The sequence below is a fragment of the Epinephelus lanceolatus genome, chromosome 11, assembly GCF_041903045.1.
Source record: "Epinephelus lanceolatus isolate andai-2023 chromosome 11, ASM4190304v1, whole genome shotgun sequence".
In the NCBI taxonomy this organism is placed as follows: domain Eukaryota; kingdom Metazoa; phylum Chordata; class Actinopteri; order Perciformes; family Serranidae; genus Epinephelus; species Epinephelus lanceolatus.
In genome coordinates this window covers 10345502-10368249 of record NC_135744.1, presented here as the reverse complement: position 1 = coordinate 10368249, position 22748 = coordinate 10345502, and the positions used below count along the sequence as shown (strand labels likewise).

General features: G+C 39.4%; 1 protein-coding gene across 3 annotated transcripts in view; it reads left to right on the top strand.

Moving 5' to 3' along the window:
* Positions 1 to 21721, top strand: part of LOC117271839 (seizure protein 6 homolog) — a 121218-nt gene extending 99497 nt beyond the window's left edge. The window contains exons 9-18 of one of the 3 annotated variants that reach the window (XM_033650318.2): positions 1501 to 1639; positions 12238 to 12434; positions 14109 to 14303; positions 16604 to 16795; positions 17084 to 17278; positions 17484 to 17522; positions 17624 to 17732; positions 17821 to 17917; positions 18723 to 18796; positions 20581 to 21721. In XM_033650318.2, the coding sequence (XP_033506209.2) occupies positions 1501 to 1639; positions 12238 to 12434; positions 14109 to 14303; positions 16604 to 16795; positions 17084 to 17278; positions 17484 to 17522; positions 17624 to 17732; positions 17821 to 17917; positions 18723 to 18749 (1190 nt within the window). In that variant the 3' untranslated portion in view covers positions 18750 to 18796; positions 20581 to 21721. Of the gene's footprint in view, positions 1 to 1500; positions 1640 to 12237; positions 12435 to 14108; positions 14304 to 16603; positions 16796 to 17083; positions 17279 to 17483; positions 17523 to 17623; positions 17733 to 17820; positions 18101 to 18722; positions 18797 to 20580 lie in introns of those variants that run through there. The other 2 variants (XM_033650325.2, XM_033650309.2) reach the window with 2 other exon arrangements.
* Positions 21722 to 22748: the final 1027 nt, after the last annotated feature.

Sequence of the window (22748 nt, the reverse complement as noted above, 5' to 3'; positions counted from 1 at the left end):
CTAAGATGAACACCACCATACTGCACAGACTGCGCACCATACTAAATAGCTATCCCTGAGCCCTTCCCTTCTCCTCCCTTTCTCTCTCACACTCTCTTCCCACACATGACACGCTGACCTTACTCTCGGTGTTTGTTGCCTGCACGGTCGTCCTGCCAAACAGGAAAATTGAAAAGCCCTCTTGTAAAGCTAGATATGAGAAAATTTAATTTCTGCCCCTGTGGGTCATGGTCATCAAGTGGTTCGGCGATAGTATGCAGTTTTATAAGGTTCATGTCAAGGAGCCTGCACACTCGATTTCAGCGGTGTTTTCTTAAACATTAAGACCATGGTCCTATGAAGCTAGTTCATGTATCAGCATAGTTTTAGTTACTCTGACCATGTTACGTGCGCAACACAAATAGCATGACTGGATATTTTGCTTTCTAATTTACCTGTTAAATTGATTGTAATTAAAAAAATTCGGGGTCTTGAAACAGCCCAGTCCCCAGAAGGTAATGTTGGAATTGTACATTTCTACAAACCACAAATACACAGTATATTTCCATGTTTCAAATTTACAGTATTATTTCTAAAGTGACACAGTATATGAGCTGACCTTGTCATCAGGAGTTGGAGGGGATGTTGGATGGTGTTACACCGAGGTTAGATGCCTGCCAAGCTGCAAACCACTGCAGACCGCTGTTGGAGACCAACATATACAACAAAACAGATTGTTTCTAAGGGAGTCATTGCTGTGTTTCTAGTAGCTTTTCAGCCACTAAACGTGAGTTTTTTTCATTAGTGACCCTTGGCTCTTTTGTAGCAGCTTTTTAGCCTTAAATGTGGGTGATTTCTAGCAACCGGTGGCTGTGTTTCCAGCGGCTTTTCAGCCCCCAAACATGAGACTCATTGCTGTATTTTCTGCAGCTTTTTAGCTCCCAAATGTGGGATGTTTTCTACAGAAATCACAGCATGTCCTGCAGGGAATGGGCCCTCAAAAGTGAGTATTTCAAGGCAAAACATGATCTTTTCCTAACCATAACCAAGTGGTTTTTGTGCTTAAACCTACCCATGTTAACTACAACTTTAATAAAACATAAAGTTTCAATGTATTTGCTACATAATACCATGCATATGTAATACATCGGTGTTTTGCAGAAATGTACAATGGCAATATTTTTTCAGGCAATTGGGTTGCTTGACATTAGGGTTGCAGTGATAAACTGGTCTCGCAATGTACCATGGTATAAAAACTGATGGTTATCATATTATGTACATTTGCCTATCAACGGGATTGAAAAAAAAATGCAGCCGAACTTACCTGCACATCTCCTTTTTACACACACTTGCATTAAAAAAATGGTTTCAAGTTTCAGTCAGTCAGTCGACCACCCCCTCCCCCCTTCTGTTTTCATTCCTTTAGGCGCCATTTGAGAGACAGTTATCGTACCTTCAAAATGTTGTTACACTGCATATATTTGTTTCTCAATGTCAACCTGAGGTGTTTGTGTGTTGTAGCGGTGTGCAGTGGGGAGATCACAGACTCTGCCGGTGTGGTGCTGTCTCCTAATTGGCCTGAGGCCTATGACAAGGGCCAGGACTGCATCTGGGGTATCCATGTGGAAGAGGACAAGAGGATCATGCTTGACATCCAAGTGTAAGAGACTGCACTCAGGTGTAAGAGTAGACATCACACAGGAAGGTCAGAGAGGAGGTCAGATTGACCTCGAGATGTTAAACACTCAATCTCTGGACACAAACATACGCACGCACGCTCAGTTTCTTTTCTCATCTCCTCTCACAGTTGCACAGACGCACTACGACATGCACATGGGGAAGTGTTTCTGTGGTTGCAGTCACTAATTAGATTTTTTTTTTCATCCGCTACATTAAGAATTCTGTGTAGCTTCCAGCTCGCTCTCTGACCAGATTAGCCAGTAAGCCTCCCTGCTCCCACTTCCCTGGTGTGTGTCTCAGAGTTGGCTTTGAAATGAATATGCTCTGGCAGTGAACTACCCTGAGCCACTTATAGAGCCTTCCCAACTGTAATTCAACACACATTCAACACACGTGCACACAGATGTCAAAATAGACATGCACATACAGGCACACACTGTTTCTCCTTCACTTGCACTGTATATGAATGTCCGCCCCCACCACACATACACCACATCTCATCCAAGTTATTGCTCAGAAACAAAGTGTAAATTATTACATTTCCTGGATATTTCTTCACTAAATATTTCTTTGAAAACCAAACTATCCAAGTGTGTGCATGAAAATCTGTATTATTATCTGCTCATCTCATATGGATTCATCTGTTTGCCTGGTTTGAGTGATTCCCGCAATATTTCCACAAACATGCATCCTATAGGAAGCACAACAACTACAACATAAATGATTTGTGTTATTGCCTGGAGCACTTGAACACAAAGAGGGCATAGCGAGGTTAGAATTAAACCGACGGGAATACTGCCCAAGGTTGGAGAAAAATTGAGTCACAGATGAATCTGAAACTGAGAATATTGTTAGCTATTAGCCATAGAGAACATCTATGCATGTAGGCATTTGTTACCTTTAATCTTTTACCTCTTTTTCTATAGTCCGTTTCAAACTGAACAACATAAACATTCTAAATGGGTCCCTTTGTATTCCCTGTTTGAATGTATGTTAATGCAGAAGTTGACAGGAAGTAAACAGGGACCAAAGTTGTTGCCCAAGCAACAGAATAGCAATGAAACGGTCCATATTTATAATTTATTCATTCTTGCTGTAAGAATTTATATACATTCTGAACAGTTGATGAAATTGTGAAATTGAAAGGTTTAATTATGACATGAGGTCTGGATGCTGTGTTTCTTTTTTCTTTTTTTAGGCAGCAAAAAATATATTTTTCCATTAAAGTAAAATGAACATTTTTATTACACATAACTTTTTTGAGGAAAAGTGCAAAGGGGATTTTTTTGTTGTTGTTTTTAAAGGGTGAATAATTAAAAAAAAGATCGACAAGCATTCTCATTGGTGTGGTGGTGCAACAGCGTTTTTTTTGTTTGTTTGTTTGTTTGTTTGATATTCTAAATTAGTATTCTATTCTATCTGCTGAGTTGTAAAAACACAAGAAAAGACAGAGTACTTCCTGTTTACACTATTTGGGCAGAAGCTGCACTACCCTCAGTGATCACAGTGAGGTGGTCGCAGTCCAAAACCATGATTGTACTGATTTTTAGCTGTCTTGATTACCAGTATCAGCAGGATCAACCTGGATATTTCAAAATGAGTGCCTTTATTTGCACTGCAAAGACACAGGAAATAATACTGATGTGACTACAGATTTATTATAGTCACGACAGAGTACAATCAGAACATGTTGTACTGCAAGACAGTATTCAGTCATTTTTTAGATGTTGCTACAAATAGCTCCAGGGATTCTCTCACAGCTGTGGTGGAAATATGGAGGGTTTCTGTACGGGCTCAGGTTGTATGCCTTTCCATGGCCACAATACACATAATGCCCCAAACATTATCTCTCAGGGTTACGGAACCTGAGATATGGGCCATCACTCAAACATGATCCACAGATCAAAGGGAATAATAGCATCAGAAGATACCAATAATACACAACGTCTGAATACAGCAAGGGTTTGCGTGATCCTGCTTGCCTCCCTCTTCTTTAGTTGCAGATTAAGGCTCAGTGATTAATGTCTGATGTTGAAAGTCAACCAGGCCACCTAGGGTAAAAAAAAGATCAGAGAGGATTTTTTCCCCTCCTTTCAGAAGTAAATAAGTTTGATTTGAGGTAAACTGATTTTCATTCAGGGATCTCTTTTTAAATTGCATCAGCCGTATATTTGTTTTAATCCGAGCCACATGAGGCTGCTCGCTGCAAATTAATGCTGCTGCGGCCAGCTCTAGTTTATCTCAAGGTTGGTCATGCATGGCCTTCATGGCAATAGAAACCCACAGCTTGTCTGATCCCTGCAGACCCTCCCATTACCCTCATGTCTGGTCGGCTCATCTTGAGAAGCATTCCTGAAGGCTAGGTCAACATGGAATTTGTGTGTTTGTGTGTGCGTGTTACACACGTTGAGGTGACAAAAGGCTCTTGCGGATGAGAGCTGTCTCATTATAAGGGTGGGCACACACTTTTCCACATTAATGAGAATGTTTTCAGTATTATCATTCATCACTGTGCCTGTGCTGGCAATTACAGTGGAGCAGTGTGCATAATGAGGACTGATTAATTAATTTAGGCCAAACAGGAGGGCTGGCTCTTTGCTAATTAGCATGGAGCATGGCTCGAGCAAGAGCAGGAGACAAGAGGTTACAGCTGATATCCCCACCTGTGGAACACAACAAGGTAAATGATTCACATGTGGATTTTAGCATTCAGAGTGTATTATTTCCACAAATAGCTGTACATTTCAACACAGTGAGGAAAGTCTGTTTGACAGTGGTAATGCTTTTGTCAGTTTACTGAGCAGGATCAGACTTTTAAGATAGGACATACTGGGTTTATAGTGTCCTCTTGTGGACACTTTGAACATTACAAGTCATTTGCAAGTCTACTCGTGCTGGGGAAGGTGCCTGGAAAATAAATGATGTTTTTTATTTGAAGAGAGATCCCTTTTTTTTCTGCTGAGTAGAACAATTCAAATGTCAAATACGTGTAGGAATAGATGTAGAAAGTTGCCTTTTGAAAGCTTGACATTGAAAGCAATTTCCATTCTGTTAGAGTTACTGGATATTTGTCGGGTTCTTCAGACTTGACTTGACAGGTCAGTGAAGGTGACAAAACGCCTGGAGGCTTGCACAAAACACAGCTGTCATTCCCTCATCTGCAGAACTGAGCTGGTGCCATTGGTATGCAGAGGAGCTCTCTGAAATTCTTTTAAAAGTCCTTTTTCAAAACAGATCCCTTGAACTTTGCAAACACCCAAGTCACGTCAATGAAGGAGACATTTAATCGAATAGGACAACTCTCAAGCATTGCCTTTAAATTGTTTTGAAATGGGCTTTGTGCATCCTTACCCTTGAGCATTAACTATGTTAAAAGCCGGTCTTACATTCTCACACATCACCATTTTGACATCACTTTGGCTATTAGTCGTTCACGGCTCACATTAGTCTTAGTTAGTCATTCAGGCTCCAGCCAATTACAGACCAGGACAAGAGTCAAAGTAGTTCAGCTGGTAATTTTTCAAAATTGATCAATGAGTTGTGCCAATATTGATTTTAATTGTCTGGCTGGTTGCCTATTTCATGCTCACATTTATAGCCTCATACAGCAGTAGAGTGACTGTCACCAAAGTTGAATTTCAATGTCATTGTCTTAAAGGGACAGTTCACCCCAAAATAAAAATAAAAACATATTTTCCCTCTTACCTGTAGTGCTATTAATCGATCTCAGTTATTTTGATGTGAGTTGCCAAGTGTTGGAGATATCGTCTGCAGAGACATCTGCCTTCTCTCCAGTATAATGGAACTGGATGGCACTCAGCTTGTGGTGAGCAAAGTGCCAAAAAACGCATTTAAAAATCTCATAAGCAAAGTCTTTTTCAGGAAATTATGACTCAGTCACTCAAGATGATCCACAGACCTTGTTGTGAGCAGTTTCATCATGTAGGAACTTTTTTTTTATACTGAACAACACCTGCCGACCATATGAGTGCGCACAAGGAGGTGTGCCTCTACTGCTGGCTCACCTAGCAATGCTAAGCTAGCTAATGTTTTAGCTTGCTAATAATGTTTACATCTCTCATTGTCACAAGCATGAGCCTTTCATCCATGAGTAGATGCAATCTTCCTTCTGCATGGTGATACAGTTGTCTGCTTTAGTTCAGTAGAAGGAAAACAGTTCCTATATGAAACTGCTCAATGAAACTGTAGTACCCTGACAGGAGTCTCATAAACAATAATGTTACTCTAAAATGGAAGGAGAAGATGAACTGACAAACACAGGGGGCATATTAAAAATATGCCTTCAGATGATTAAAATCAGTTTGCAACACAGCACAAGGTGTGACTGCTTTCCTGTCTGGAGGGGAAACCATTAAAGGAGCCAGGTGGGATGACATTTGGGTGGACTGATTGCCAGGTTGCTACAGAGAAGGCAGCTGAGCGACCTGTAGTGACTCACCACAGAGTGCTGTGTAAGTCTTGACTAGAGGCACTGTGTGTTTGGCACTCTTTTGTGTTGTCACCAGGATTTTTAAAAAAGCACTTAAAGCCGACAGTGGAGTGAATAGATGGGGTCAGTGGGAAAATTTAAAACCGAGGCTGACTGCAGCATCTTTGATGAGTTCGAACGACTGGGGAGACGATTTAGGAACCCAGACAGGAGAAAAGGTTACAAGTAGGTGTCAAGTAGGCAAGCGAACAATTTGCCAGCGCTGTTGACTTTAAATCTGATGTTTTCGGGTATGGCAGCGTTGCTGGCTTTGCATCGTGTGGGATGGCAGAGCCAAAATATTTTGCATTAAAAAAAGAGAGATCTGAGACCAAACACTCAGTGGAAAGTGTGAAGACAGATTTTAACTCTGTGATCTCTCCATGATGAAGATGAGACACAGAGAAGCATGGGCTCAGTCTTGAGATGCTTTGATTTCTGAAAGATAATGAAGAACTGAAATCAGATTTCATCATGTGCAAAAATATGAGCTCTACCAGATTAGTTAAAGCTAAAGCTAAAGAATAAAGGTTGTGGAGCTATTAAGATATTCCACTGTAAAGGCGAGTAGAATTCATGACAGTGTGAAAAAATGAACCCAGGTGAAAACCCTCTAGAAAATGGTTAAACCTGTAGAGCATAAAGCAAAAACGGAGCAGCAGGTGCTGTATTTTTTTGTCAAGTCCGATGAAATGCAGAGACTGGAGGTAATCACACGGTAAGATTGCCAACTGACAGTACCACATCTTTCCTTCTAGGGTAGTCTAAATGCAGGGAGACCTTTGGGAGGAGATAAGGTGAAATACAGTGCAATGATAAGGGGGGTAGCCTTGTTGACATGAGCAGCAGGTGGAGGATGGAGCTTGAATAGCAAGGAAGTGTGATATGTGGCAATAGAAGAAGATGCAAACAATCTGACTGTGGTGTTCCTCTGTGGACATCTCCCATGTTTTACTGTGACAGCTATTGTGGCATGATTGCTCAGTGTTAATACAAATCGTCATTTTCTGTCATTCTGTGCAGTCACTAAGTGTGTGCAAGGGCCATCTTATCCAGAAGTGCTGAGTATGACCCACAAAAGATGTTATGAAAATATAGAAAGTGTTGGCATTGTATGTTTCTGCAAACCACAAATACATTTGCACATAATGTTTTTATATGATATCACTGTTTCTAAAGTAGAGCCTCCCATATGTGAGTGTTTTTTGGTGACCCATGGCTTTTTTTTCCCAGCAGCTTTTTAGACCCAAACTGGATGTTTTTTTAGCGGTCCATGGATGTTTTTCTAGCAGCTTTTAGCCCCCAAATATGAGTGTTTCTTCAGGACCCATCACTTACTTCAGCCCTCAGACTGGGTGCTTTTTAGCAATCCATGGTTGTTTTTCTAGTGGCTTTTCAGACTCCAAACATGGGTGTTTTAGTGTCTTATGACTAGCCCCTAAATGCGGGTGTCTTGTAGCAATCCATGGCATGTTTTCCTGCAGCTTTTTAGACCCAAATTGGATGTCTTTTAGCGATCCATGGTTGTTTATCCAGCAGCATTTTAGACCCCAAACTTGCGTGTTTTTGTGTCCTGTGGCATCTGGAGGCAGCATCTTTTTAGCCCCCAGATGTAAGTGTTTCTTGGGGACCATCACTGTTTTCAGCGCCCAAACATGGGTTTACTTTCATGATCCATGGCAGTTTTTCCAGCAACCTTTCAGCCCCCAAATGTGGGTGTTTTTTAGTGGCCCATCTGTTTTTAAGCAAGGATAGTGTCATGAAAAGCAGTTGTTTTTTTAACGAGCTGATGGGGTTGTGCCCTCAAAACTGAGTACTTTAAGCCAAAACATAATTTTTTTCTAACTATAACAAATTGGTTTTGGTGCCTAAAACTAACTACACATTAACCACAGCATTGTTGAATAGAATAGAAGTCATTGTACCAGTACAATGAAATTTAATTTTAATTTAATTTTTAGAATATAAGAAAACATAAAACATAAAGTTTCATGTGTTCGCTACATTATAACATGCAAGTGTTATGTAACATTGGTTGACAGTAGAGTACAGTGCCAACATTTTTCTTGCAATTGGGTTGAGCAAAGAATGTAGGAGCCTATAGTGTGAAACTTCATCAGTTTATTGTGTTGATTTCCTTCTCTTGCACACTCTAACAAATGAGATTTCAAGATGCAACATTTCCAGATATGCATGAAGTGTATTCATGCGGTTTGGAAATGGAAACTGGCATTGTCATTCCTGTCACTTCTACCACAGCGCCTGATTGTTGGAGAACATGGAGGTGTAAATTGTCCCCATAGCTGTCCAACTAACCAGAGGGAGTACCTTGTCACTCAGCACCTCATTTCACTCCCATTCATGCAGCTGGCATCTATTATTTGTGTCTGTCAGGAGAAGCTGAAATTCATTTTTTCCCCCCAAATTTCAGCACCAGCACATTGCACAAGCAGACAGTGGAATCCAATCATTCTGGTCATGTTTTTGTCTTAAAATGTTGCTTCAGGGAGTTGCAATAGCCTCAACTAGTGGCCTATGAATATACACCTTGTGGGTCTAATTATATAAATTGTTGGTTAATGCGGGATGCCAAATGCAGGATTTGTTCCTCATCTGGGTGAATAAAGCTGAAGTGGGTGCATTTTATTAGCACGCTTGTTTCTACTCAGCGGTAGTGTGGAAATTCTGTGGGGGAGGTTGTGAATAGGAGATTGAGGAGAGGTAAACAGACTCGGGTCATTTGTTTCCTTCTATCACATAAAACTGTCAGTCACAAGCTCCTACCACTGCATTTGTTCCACCAAAGCTCCAACAATTTAGTTAGTGTGTGCATATTCAAATGGCTGAGTCTCACAGGCTCTGATAGTCAGTCTGAGAACGCCAGGAAAAGGAGAAAAGCACCTCAATCTCAACTCCAATGCACCTTCTCATTCTAAGTCAGTCAGTGTTTCAGCACGAATTGCAGTTTACTCTTGTAGTAAAAAAAAAACAAAAAACGCTGAAGCAATCACAGTGACATATAGTTTATAGTGTGTGAGACAGGTGATTCAAATCAGTGAGCTGACAAGACAGTCAACATAAACATAGACATAGAGTTCTTAGAGAGGTTATTCATTAGGGAACGTCCATACTGGTCCATGTCTATATTTTAAGAGCCGACAAACACAAAACAGAGAATAAGAATAAACAAAGACAAATTCAAATCAAATGTATAGAAAGTAGAATTTGACATTAAGGGATGATGTTCCACACACAAGCCATACCCACACCTACTATCATTAACTCAGGCCATGTCCACACGGAGACAAGATTAGGTGTATCCACAAAGGTTTTTTATCGTATAGTCCTTTCGTAAACACGGAACCAGCGTTTTAGGAGCCCAGATACGCCAACTTTTGGTCCCAGAGTGAAAAAATCTGAAGACGCCACCTTCGCGTTTCCGTATTTACAACACAGTACGCCTCTTTTCTGAAACAATGATGCCATAACCCCACCTCTCCCTTAACCCGCATGCCCTGGTCAACATTCTCCTGCAGTTTTGTAGTTTTGTAATAAGGTGTGACCCTAAGTAGCAGCTCTACCACGTCGTCAGTCCATACAAAGTGGGCTCCTCTGGCATTTGTATTTTCCGCCATCTTCTTCTTCGTGTTTGTTTACATCGCACCAGTTTTATGCGCATGCTCCGTTCCGTATTCTCTGTTTTTGGTGTACTTTGTGGCAGCGTTGCAGCACCACTTACAGGCCTTGCATATATACTACAGTGTTTTCAGTGGCTTCATGTTTACGTACACATATCTTAAGACGGTTCTGTGTTTATGGAAAAAAACAAAATTCACAAAAAAAAACCAAAAAAAACAAATTCGGTTCCGTCTTCGTGTGGATATGGCCTCAGTTGAGGACAATATTAACAAACATTTTTTTCTTTTTTCAATTGTCTTTAAAACATTTTGCAAGACCTTTGCTTGTATTTATTTATAGTTATTTATATATGGGACAGGCCTTTAATTCCTTTCACGCAAAAGTGTTGGTCAGCAAAGATGGGAAATACAATAAAATTGTTTATTTAAACCAGTGTGAAAATTACTTGTTTAAAAATTAGGCTTCAGATAATATATCAATTATGAGTCATTCAGTTGATCTAGCTCTTACAGTAAGTACATCAGAGAGAGAGTGAGTCACAGCGCTCAAGGATTATGGTGCCTGACGTACGTACAACTCCACTTTATCCTGTTAAAATAATATTCACAACTTGGATTAATTTTTATGAAAAACCCTTATGATTCTTTTGATCTGAGGACCCTTACGGACTAAAGGAATATGAATAACTTACATGGTAATTGAGAGATGGACACACAATTTGAGGTTGCCAACAGCGTGGTTTTATACATCCGAAGAACTTGGCAACCAGAAGACAGAAATTTAGTTGTCAAAAATTGTCCAAATTATGCAATAAGTCCTTCTGACTTAAATTTAAATATATGCATTGTTTTTTACTTTCTATTTTTCTACTGAATTTTACTCTACAATTTTCTTTTATGTTTGGTGGTTCATAAAATGAGATGACATATGGGTGTTTGAAGGCATATTGACAAAGTTTGACCTCTCTATAAAATCTATTTCTATGTTCAAGTTGATTGCCCTGTGACCTTGTGATTAGAATCAGCTGCATGCCACTCTATATATGTCTTTCAGGTGCTATTTGCGTCATCATCCTGACTGTGCAGCTCTCTTTCACTTACCTGCAACCTTGCTGTACATCAGAGAATAACAGTTTGTCTCAGGGCCCATAATTATTCATATGTTAAATATTTTGGCTTGGTTATAAGCTTGACATAAACTAATCACACAGTTTTCTGCAAGCACATACAAACATTTGTCTTTAAAAGGATCACAACTCAATACGAGATGATATGAGAGCACGGATATTTTGCAGAGTAAAAGTAAGTTATTATCAGAGAGATAAATACAGGGGGAAAAGACAATGACATATTATTTGAGAGAAGGATGTGATCACAGCTGAGAGAGGAGCTGGAAATATGATTTTGAGGCGTTGCAACTTGCAATTTGCATTAATGCAAATTGCATAGAGGAATGTAGAAAAGCTGGGAGGATCGTTATTTGTTACCATTTTGGGAAAGCACTGGCTGCCTGAAAATGGTTTGATCAGTTGCTCGATCACGTACAGCAAATAGTGGTGGAGAGCTTATGCAGGGGACTGTCGATTCAAAGCTACAAAGCAGGGCTCCTACCTGTGACATGTATGAAGAAGGCATTTTTCTGTTATTACTTTAAGTAACATAACACAAATAATCATACAGCCAATCTGCACTGCTAGTTTGACACCTGCCTGTAGGCACATAAATTGCAGCTAGTTTCCACTGCTTATTGTGTCAGCAGGGAAATACAACTTATGCGGCAAATCCTGTGGGGTTTTTTTTTTCACTTTTCTCCATCCCCTGTGTGTGAATAAATGTCAAGCTTTACTGATGTTCTGTAAAGGGGTAAGGACATATGAATCTAGAAATGGAAAAGGTTAATGCATTCTTTAGTTAATAAATGACAGCAGAGATTCTGTCTAACTGTGGCTTAGCTGCCTCATATTCAATTTTATATGAGCATTATAGCTAACATTTAGATTATTTATTGGGTATTTATTATGGAGCCCTTAGTTGCATTATTTTTCATGTGTTGCAGATTTTTTTGTATAGGTCTAGTGATCTAAAGGATGATATTATATCATGCTCATGTGTTGCACATATACACCTTTGTACATATTCATGAAATCAATGTGTGGGGGGCGAGGACACATACATCATGAATTATTTAGTGTTTACGTCACATCAGATCCATCCAATATAAACAGAATTAATATGTTTCAAGTACTGCTGACATTGCCTTATGCCATCAGCTTTTGCTTTCATCAGCCAGGAAACATACCAGTCACTTTACTGTTGATGCTCTGAGCAAAATACACAGCAAATACATCACTTGACCACAGACATAGAGCATTCTGTATTGCTGTGCTTTCAATGAAAACCTTCATTCATATAATTAAGAAGAAATGTAACCAGTTTTTACTTATGTTCTAGTCTCCATGTTGGTAAGAATGACCTGCTGACCTTCTATGATGGAGATGACCTGACAGCAAACATCCTGGGCCAATACAGTGGCACACGGCCACACTTCAAGCTCTATACCTCCATGGCTGATGTCACCATTCAATTTCAGTCCGATCCTGCCACTAACATCTATGGCTACAACAATGGCTTTGTGGTCCACTTCTTTGGTAAGACTGGTTTGATTTTTTTTTTGTTTAGCTATGAATGAATGGGGATTTATTGAAAAAAATTAAAGGGTAACTTAAGTGTTTTCCAGCCTGGACCCTATTTTCCTAAGTTTTTGTGTCTAAATGACTTATGGCAACAACAGTTTTTCAAATTGGTCCAGTACTGAGCAAGATGATGCAGCCAGAGGCAGTGAAACTGAGTGCAATGTATTCCCTGTGGGCAATTGAGCACCAACAATTTACATCCATTAAAAGTGTTTGTTTTTATCACTGACAGGCTCAGATTTTTATTATTAGCGTCTGACAACTTATGGAAAGGATTACTACAGAAATAGACCTTTTTGTTAAAGAGTAAAGTCCTTTTGGTTTAACAGGAAACAGCCCCAAAATCACCATCGTAAATTCCACCAGACGGCATTTAAATAAACAGTAATCTAAGAGTGTTTAAAGGCAGTTTATTTTCACATCTTACTGAGTTAATTAAGTGATTATTTTAACCAGACCAAAGAGGAACAGTGAAAAGGTGAACCAAGATGTCTGTTGTGGGTCTTACTTTGCTTCTGTCAACTTTGAATGAAGTGTGTTTTACGATGATAAAATGACTCTTTATTTAAATTGAGTCTGGTGTGTTTGGAGACAGCGATTTTGGGGCTGTTTCTAGTTGAACAAAAAGGATCTTAGTCTTCAACAAAGAGGTCTATCTCTGTAGTGATTCTTTTCATAATGTTGTCAGACACTTAGAATAACAATCTGAGCCTGTCAGTGGCAAAAAGAAGCACTGTTAGTGGACGAAATTTGACAGTACTCAGTTGCCTTTAGGGATTACATTGAAACCTGTTTAGTGGCTGCAGGCTGCAGTGGTCTTGCTCAATACTGGACCACTTTCTGAAATTGTTGTTCTTATTAGTCACTTAGACACAACAACATGGGAAAATAGGGTTCACAGTGAAAAACACCAAAGTAACCCTTTAATTTTCCTCTCTGGTAAACTGCAGCCCATTGCTTAAATATATCTTATGCTTTTAGGGTAAAATTACCATTGCAAGACACACAAGAAACCAAAAAGATGGTGCTAAGCATGGAATGTAAAATGTTACTTATATGTTTAACCCAGCAGGTTACCAATTACACAAAAAGGTCTATTTGTTCCTCTGTCTCTTTGCCTCTTTCTTCCTCTCGATGTGACTCTGTCTGTCTCCGGGCTTATCCCAGGTGCACAGGATGAGATAACAACAAACAGAAACAAAATAATAGGGTACACTTCAACATCAGCTGGTTTTGCCCAATGCTTTGTGTTCTTGGCCCTGTATGCTGCAGTTAGGGAGGCGCAGATTGACTGGTGCCAAACCACATGCTGTGTTCCTCCCAGCAAACATCACAAGCCTCTATTTACATTGTCTTCTCAAACTGCTGCTGTTTAGTGCACACAGAACTGACAATTTATATGTATTCATTCCCTGCAGAGGAGGTTGTTATATATCAAATGCTAGAATTTCCTTGAGGAACCTCATTATGTGTCCCTTTACAATCCCATATAAAGAATGCACATTACACAAGAAAATGCATGTATTATTTAAATTATTTAAGTATTTCTGTATCCCCAATACCACTGTGTTCCATTTCCCATTCTGTCTTTCCTCTCTCCTACCAACGCAACTGCTCCAACGCCAACAGAGGTGCCGAGGAACGACACCTGCTCTGAGCTGCCAGAGATCACCAACGGCTGGAAGAGCACGTCCCACCCTGACCTCATCCATGGTACAGTTGTCACTTATCAGTGCTACCCTGGATTTGAGCTGGTAGGCTCTGAGATCCTCATGTGCCAGTGGGATCTCACTTGGAGCGGCGATGTTCCGAGATGTCAGGAAGGTGAGAGGATGCACACAATACCAAGTTCCTTTTTTATTTGTTCAGACTTACAGAGGGAATGAGAGTAAGACCTTAACAGCCATATTTACTCTCATTCTGTTTGTGGGTTTAACCCATGTTATGAAGTCATTTAGACTTTGATGGTCACTAGCATTTAGAATTGTTGTTTAGTCAGAATTACACAGCACTCACTAGGTGCATGTATCAGGTGAGTCTAAAGACAGCCCACAGTTGCACTTTTTATAGATAAGATCAGGGATACCCAACTTGTTTTGCCTGGGGCCCACTTTTGCGAAATGGCAGGAGGCCTGGATCCATTCAGAAAATAAACATTAATCGTATTTATCAGTATATATATAATATGAAATGCCTGTGCTAAACCTTTTGGCATTTGCTGTCCTCACTCATCTTTGTCAAGCTGCAAATCCAGTCAGCAGCTCCTCACAGGTCAGGTGTATACAGGGGCATTTCTGGGATTTGAGGACATTTGGGGCTTAGCCTGGGCATTGTAGAGGGGTTTAGGGGGTCCTCTCCTCTTGCTGTGAGGCGAAAATATTAACCACTGCATCACCGTGCCGCCGTTTATTTTTAATGTCAGTTAGAAAATGGCTACAGATTTGGCCCATGGCCCATAAACTGAGTATCACTGGATTACATGGTAATAAGGACCAGAATAATCATTTATCATGAGGAACGAATGAAATGCATAATCAGTTACTTGAATGGAAAGCAAACTGTGAACAGTATAAACACAATTTTAGAAAGACATCAAATATACAAACATACTTGAAGCAAACTGGTATTGGACTGAGATTGATGATACAGAGACTATTTCATATTTTACAGCTGCTGACTCACAACAGCAAACACTGATAGTCAGAGTTTGGTATTGTGAATTTTCAAGCCCGTATAATATGTAGTGTCTTTTTTTGCTGAAGCAGGCCTCTTTTTTGCTGTGTAACACTACTAACTGGCATGTTGCCCATGACCCTCCTTAGTAGCAGTTGGTTGTAACTGTGATTTGTGAACTTAAAGGGGAACGATTTTACACCCTAAAGTCAATAACAGGTCTTGAGGAGTACTGCATAAAGGTTGTATAAAGCCTTTTGTGGCTCCAGAGGGGGCTGCATGAAATCTTATCATTTGCCAGTGTTGGTTTGAGTCTGAAGACTACATGTTTGGGATTAAGAAAAAAAAAAAGAGTGTGTGTGTTTGTGTGAGTGTGTGTGTGTGTGTGTGTGTGTGTGTGTGTAGCTCTGTAGCCTGCTTCTCATCTCAAGCAAGGTTATATTAGCTGCTATAATAGCATGCATGAATCTCTTACCAAACTGGTTGTGTTGCATTATGGGTAATATAGGCACCAGGCGTTGACTAGGAAAAAGAATGTGTGGAATATTACAAAAACAGTATCAGTTCTGCATCAATTTTGATCCTTTTAAAATGGGCCCAACAGTGTTATAGGAGTGCAAAGACACTAAAATCATTTGCTATATTGTTAATAGTTATTTATCTTGTGTGGCACTAAGACACACAAGATACAGTAGGAATATATTTGTTCATAGTTTGTCATTTGTCCTTAAAAAAAGCACTTTTTTAAATTATTTTTGCTTTGTTCAAAATATATGATAATAATAATTTTTATTTGTAGAGCACTTTTCAAGCCTAAAGCACCAAGTGATTTTCAAAGGGGAAGAAAATACAAAATAAAAGCAATATTAACGAAGCATATGCATACATACACAAATAGATTCATACATGTGTAAATACACACAAAAAGAACTCAGTGAGAAGGGGAAAAAAAAAGAAAATAATACAAATACAATTTAGTTAAACATAACAGTATTAATAATAATAACATCAACAATAATCAAACACATAATACAAATAATTGTTTAGTCCATCAGCTGTTAGGAAGAGCCTCCCTGTAAATGTAAGTTTTGAAATGAGATTTAAAAACAGGAATAAAGTCAGCCAGTAGACCCAGACCAGCAGACTGAGCGGCCTATTGGGATGGTACGATGTCAGGAGCTCAGTTATATACTCGGGAGCCAGATCCTTCAGAGCGTTGTGTGTGATAAAAAGCACTTTTAATGGGTTCCAAAAGAGACTGGAAGCCAAAACTGTGAAGCCAAAATTGGTCTGATGTGTGAGAATCGCTTTGTTTTGGTTAAAAGTCTAGCTGCTGAATTTTGAACAATTTGGAGCTGTTCTGTGGCTCACACATTTGTTATTATTCTACTACTCCCACCACCAATGATAACAAATAATCATCATTGTCATTTGTTTTTGTGATGCACCAGTTTTGACATGTCAGGACCCTGGAAATGTGGAGCACAGTCACAAGGTGATCGCAGGTGCCCGTTTCACTGTTGGATCGACGGTGCAGTTTCTCTGCAATAAAGGCTACATCCTGTCTGGCAGCAGCATCCTCACCTGCTACAACCGAGATTCAGCCACACCCAAGTGGAATGAGAGGCTGCCCAAGTGTGTCCGTAAGTCACTCGAGTCAGAAACACTTATTTGCATGGGCACAAATGTTGCTGTTATGCTAATTTTGTGCTGCTTTTGTTTCTTTGGTGACAAACTGCAACTAATCCACATATACTTAGAACTAACTAATTCTTACTTCCAAGTACAAGATAAAAGGTCCATCTTGCCTTTCATGTCTTTGTTAAAGTGACTGTTGCCTTTATATGTGTTCATGTGAGTGTTTGTGCTCTACTTTTGAAAAAGAGGCGTAATAATATTATTGTGACGTAAGATGTCATCCTGTATCTCAGCTGAAAAGTACGAGCCATGCAGGAACCCTGGCGCTGCCTCCACCAGCGTTCAGAGCTCTGAAAAGGCCTTCTACCAAGCAGGAGAGAGGCTGACCTTCTCCTGCCGCTCAGGCTATGAGCTGCAGGGTGATGCCACCATCTACTGTATCCCTGGACACCCGTCACAGTGGAATAGCACTCCTCCTGCCTGCAGAGGTAAACCGTTCCCACAGAGTGAATCAAACTTTTTGTTTTTATGGTTGTCACATTTGAAAAACAATGCAATCTAAACCATATTACTGTTTCTGCCATTGATTGTGTTGCTGTTTGTGAATGCAAGGACTTTGTACTTGTTTTGTATGCAAGTAATATATGCACTGTGCTCTGTGTAAACTGACTAACTGCAACTGTGTCCTTGTAGCATCCTCAACTCAATATGTGAATGAACGCAGGCTAGATGGTGAGTCATGTTTCGAAAGATTGTAGTATCAATATATTATTTTATTTTTTTTTGGCATATTTCACAGAAATAACACCCGTTTTGTGTGTCTTTCCATCTAGTTGTTAATATGGATTATAGCATGGAGGGAACCAACATTGCCCTTGCAGTATTTATTCCAACTGCAATCATCCTTGTGGTTGTCCTCGGGATTTATGTCTACTTTGCAAAGTAAGTAGCGACTTGAGGCTGTATTTATTTCATTTGCTATCAAATGAGGTGTTACAGGATGTTCCCTGTTCCCCCACTCTCTGCTCAGACTCCAAGGGAAGACCATCAGAATGCCAACATCCTCGCCACCGTATGACAACATGACGGAAGAGTCAGCTTTCGACAACCCTATATATGAGAGTGGAGTAAGTACAGATGTCATGAGCATGCAAGACGTGGATTCACAGAACACCAGTGTGCTGTCCTGATCCTCTCCCATCTGGCTGTCATCCTGTCGTCATCTCATGTTTCACCAGCAGAGGGCACGCTCCACCTCACCTTTCATCACCATACCCATCATCAGAAAGAAACAGTGGTCTCAGTTGATGATGTTGCTTATGTGAAATGTAAAGAAAGGACAACTTTCCCCACTTCACTCTGTGGTCAGAGGTCATTTTGCATCTTGGATTCATACATTTCGTCCACTTGGAGGAGTGGGAGTGATGTGTTAGACTTGCAGTGCATCATTTACATCGTGGTATGTCATCTCTTACCCCAGTCATATAAATGTATCACTGTGTTCACACCAGCTGTGTAAATGCACATTTGCTGGTCTAAGCTGCTTTGCACCAATAACTGTGATTTTATTTAAAAGAGAAAACCCACAAAAACAGTATTAATAATAATTCATAGTTATAGATTCATTTGAAATGAGTAGCTTCTACACATCTAGCAAAGGGGCCCTTGATCAAAGCACTTTGTCAGATAGGATGGGTCAGTCTCAGTAATTTTACTTTGAAAAAGCTCTTCAGTAGTTTTACTTTTACTGTTTGTACCTGCTAATTGTTTTAACTTACTGATTAATCACAAATAAATGTATGTAGAGCCAAGCATCATATAGACATAGGTTTCTATGTGATCTTAGCAAGTTATCTCTCATTCAGTATTCTTTTCATGTGCTGGTCTCAGTTGTGACTTGAGCGTCCTCTCATCTTTTCCCTGCTCCTTCAGCACTGGCAGTCTCATTCTAGATACTAAATCCTGTCATTCTGTCCACTTCGGCCATACTGCTGAAGAATTATAAGGTGAGATCTCATTCTGATGCTGAGAACACACTGCCACCCAACCACCATATAGTTCGGACTACATCTCCCAACCTGCCACACATTCTGATCTGGTTTCAGTGCAGCACTTCAGCTGACGCTTTGTAGACAGTTGGCCTCTTGAGATACAAGAAATGTTTGTTTACACCTAAAACAATGGAAAAAGTATTTGCCATTTTCGTTTTTGTTGTTCTTTTTTTTTTTACTTGAACTTGAACTCACCCTTATTTCCCCTTTAATCCATTGTCATTCTAACATTTCCGTAAAGTTTATAATGTGCTACCATGGTACAATAACAACATGTCTGATTGTAACAGCTACATCACATGTATACTGATCATATTTTGTCATTAGTGTCTTTCTAGTATTTGTTAGCAGCACTTTACTTTGGGGTATATCACTCATTATTTTGTCATTTGCTTGTTTCTCAAAGATCCGGTGTGTAGGATTTATGGGCACTTATTGGCAGAAATGCTACTTTATACTCATAACTAGTTTCTTACCTGAAATCGTCCTCTCCTACAGAGTCTGCCATGTTGTTGCCCAGATCATACAACTCAAACACAGACTCTAGATAGGACCATTCGTGTGTTCACGTTGGCCACCATGGTTCTCCTACATGCTTGGCACACGGGAGAAGTTTCAGTCCACACGCTCACTGCCAGATGCCACTAAATCCTACACACTGAACATTTAAGAAAAGATTGATGAAATAACTTAAGTTACTAACACATTACTAGATATAGAAAGGATAACAAATAATCGTGAAGAAGAACTGACAGAATACTATCAGATAGATCCTGATGTTCATCTTGTTAGGCTTTCAGTTGGTATGCATGGATTAAAAATGATAATGGCAATTCATTTGTAGTTGTGTAGTTGTAAACTGTAACACATCTGATAATAACTCTTCTCATGATGTTACTATTTCCGTTTTTGTTATGGTCATATCAAATTGTTTGTGTATGTCTTCTTGTTTTAGGATTATAAAAATGTGCAAGACAATACGGATAAAAAGTATTTCTTTAATAGTAGATCATCACTATGTCAGCACCATGTTTCTATCTTAACTCACACAGGTCCATTCGCTGTAAAACTTCAAGTAATAGCCAGGGCTATTATTTGTTCAAATGACTGAAATCAACAGGCCTATATTTTGGAGGTGTCTACATGAGACAGGCCTTTAATTCCTTTCATACAAAGCTGTTGCTCAGCAAAGTTTAGGAAATACAATCAAATTGTTTTTTTAAACAGTACAAAAATAACTTGAATCATTCATTTGATTTAACTAAATCAGAAAGCGCATCAGAGAGACAGAGAGTTACGGCACTCGAGAATTATGGATTCCTTTGATCTGAGGACCCTTACGGGCTCAAGGAATATGAATAACTCACAGGGTAATCGAGGAATGGACACATAATTTGAGGTAGCCAAGAATCTGGTTTTATACATCCAAAGAACTTTAATGAAAAAAATGAACTGCTTGGCTACTAGACCAGGCATCTAATTGAAACAGGCCTTTATTTGTCAAAATGTGTAGCTACACCAGTCTAGTAAAAGGGACTGGATGTTTAACTGGGACTAGGCTTTTAATTGAAATTTTACAGTATGTCAAATCAGAAAAATACAATCGAAGATAAAGAACTTATTTGTTTCAATATTGCAAACGTAATTTCACTCTATGTTAAATATGTATTTGTGCATTACAAATTGTTCCCTGTTATTAAGATTCCCTTTTAACTGGGTTATTTGTCTGGTCTTTACAGGAAAAATGAAAAAGAAAAAGAGGTGTCCATTTAGAGACCTTAAAGCAAGAACTGCTCAAGCTTTGCCTTTTGGGACCCTCTCTGCACTGCTCATCTTTTTCCTCCAACCTTTTTGTTCCCACATGATTTCTTTCCATTTATCCCTTTGTGTGGATTACTGTAAATATGTCCTCCTGTCCACGGTCAAATCTGTGAATCTGTGGATCACCATGGTGATATTTTTATAAAGTAAAATGGTGATGACCGTTGGTGATTGTATGTTTTTTGAGTACTTTTTGATGACCTTATCCAGTAGCAATGACAGACTGAGAGAAACGATTTTGGTTGTTGAGATCTGTTGGATACAAATTCCCGAACACCCAATATTCTTTGGATATTTGCCATCATGACTTTCTTTTCTTTATGTGGATGAGTCTGCTATTTGTAAATAAACTGCCTGTCCAATATGAGTGCCTCACGACTGACTATAACCTGAAAAATCACACGTGAAAATGTTTGTAAAACTGAATCTTTCATTTAACTATTATTTTGTATTTGTAGGCTTGACATCCTTCACACTGTGTTTTCCCATCATATAGTTTATCTTCTAGGAACAAAAACAAATGATGCCGGATATTTTCCTATGAACTGATGTGTGGTTCCACCATCATTTGCGGACCCATCAGCTATGTATAACTTTATTCTCATATGACATTGTAAAGTCTGCCTCAAAAGATGAGTAGCAATTTGTTCATTTGTGTTTGTTCCAAACTGTAGTTGCACCTCAGCATTAGCAGACCCTGAGATAAAACCCAGTGATAACATAAAGCGATCACATGATTTGGCTAACTTACCAGTGCAGGTTGTGGAATGCAACATCAGTGTGATTCCTGCATTGCAACTTCTCAACAGTTAAAATTACACAGTGTGCATGATCGATCATCGTGTAACAAACAGGTTTTACTTTGGGTCACACTGTCGTGGTGCATCTGCTTGTGTTAAATTTGTAGATAGACCCTTATATCCTTTGTGCATATCCTTTATACTCTAACAAATCTTTCTTTCAGCATTGCAGCTGGTGCAACCACACCCAGGAAACCAAATCACCTTCAAATATCTATAATCCTCTGATTAATAATAAAATAAATTGTTGTTTAAAGTACTGTCATTGACTCATTAATGAGTAATTAATTGATATGAGAGTTGTTCATGGTTAAAAATGTACAAGAAACATTACAACAAGCCTTATCTCAGACAAGTCTACCCAAGTTAAAGGTTCTGTATACAACGTTCAGAGCATTATTGTAGCAGCTATTTGTTATGTAAAAATATAGTGGAGTAATGACATATTGAGCAGAGAATGAAATCACGCTACCTCCATGTGTTGTAATCCGAGCTTCTCCGTGGTCTGCTGTGGTAGCCAGTCCAGCTGGGTGCGCATGTTAAGGTCCAGACACACCAAACTGACTTAAGAGAACTAGCGTGATGAAGGCCCCATGCTACGTCGCCTGATGTTCAGTTGTAGTGAGTTTCTATGGTTACGTTGGAGCTCTTGCTGAATTGGAAGCACAAGACAAGTGGTGCTATATTAGCTCTCATACCATTCAAATGTTTTGTTTAGGGTTTTTCTATTGAATCTAATTTATCAAAGTTTTAATCCTACCATCAATGCACATTCTTTGTCACCAATATGCAAACGAGCGCATGGCGTCATCTAGCACTTTTTAGAGACTTTTGGAGCTAGTGCGAGTTTTCCAATGACCTGTATGTGTATCCCATTGGCTAGCTAATTTTCACCCCTCTGCACTGCACTCATACGGTAACACACACCCTCAAGTCCCACCTCTCTCCCCTGACACAGGCACTCTGTTAGTATTGTTGCAATAGTTAGCCGTGTTCATGCTGTTAGCATTGTTAGCTGCTGACTCAGCCACCTGCACTTTGAGAACTATGTGCAGGCAATCCCGACTCAGACTTGGATGTATGAATATGCTCTGAATGTTGCATACATCTCCTTTAAAGTCATAGCAAATGTTTCTTTTCTCAAGCCTTTGTTATGCTCATACCGTAGTTCTCATTCAACTGATTATTTGTGCATTATATTATAAACTGTATACAGTTAATCTCTGCCTTATTTTTGTTTAATGTCACACCAAACAACACACACAAAGATAAAATATAGAAAGTTA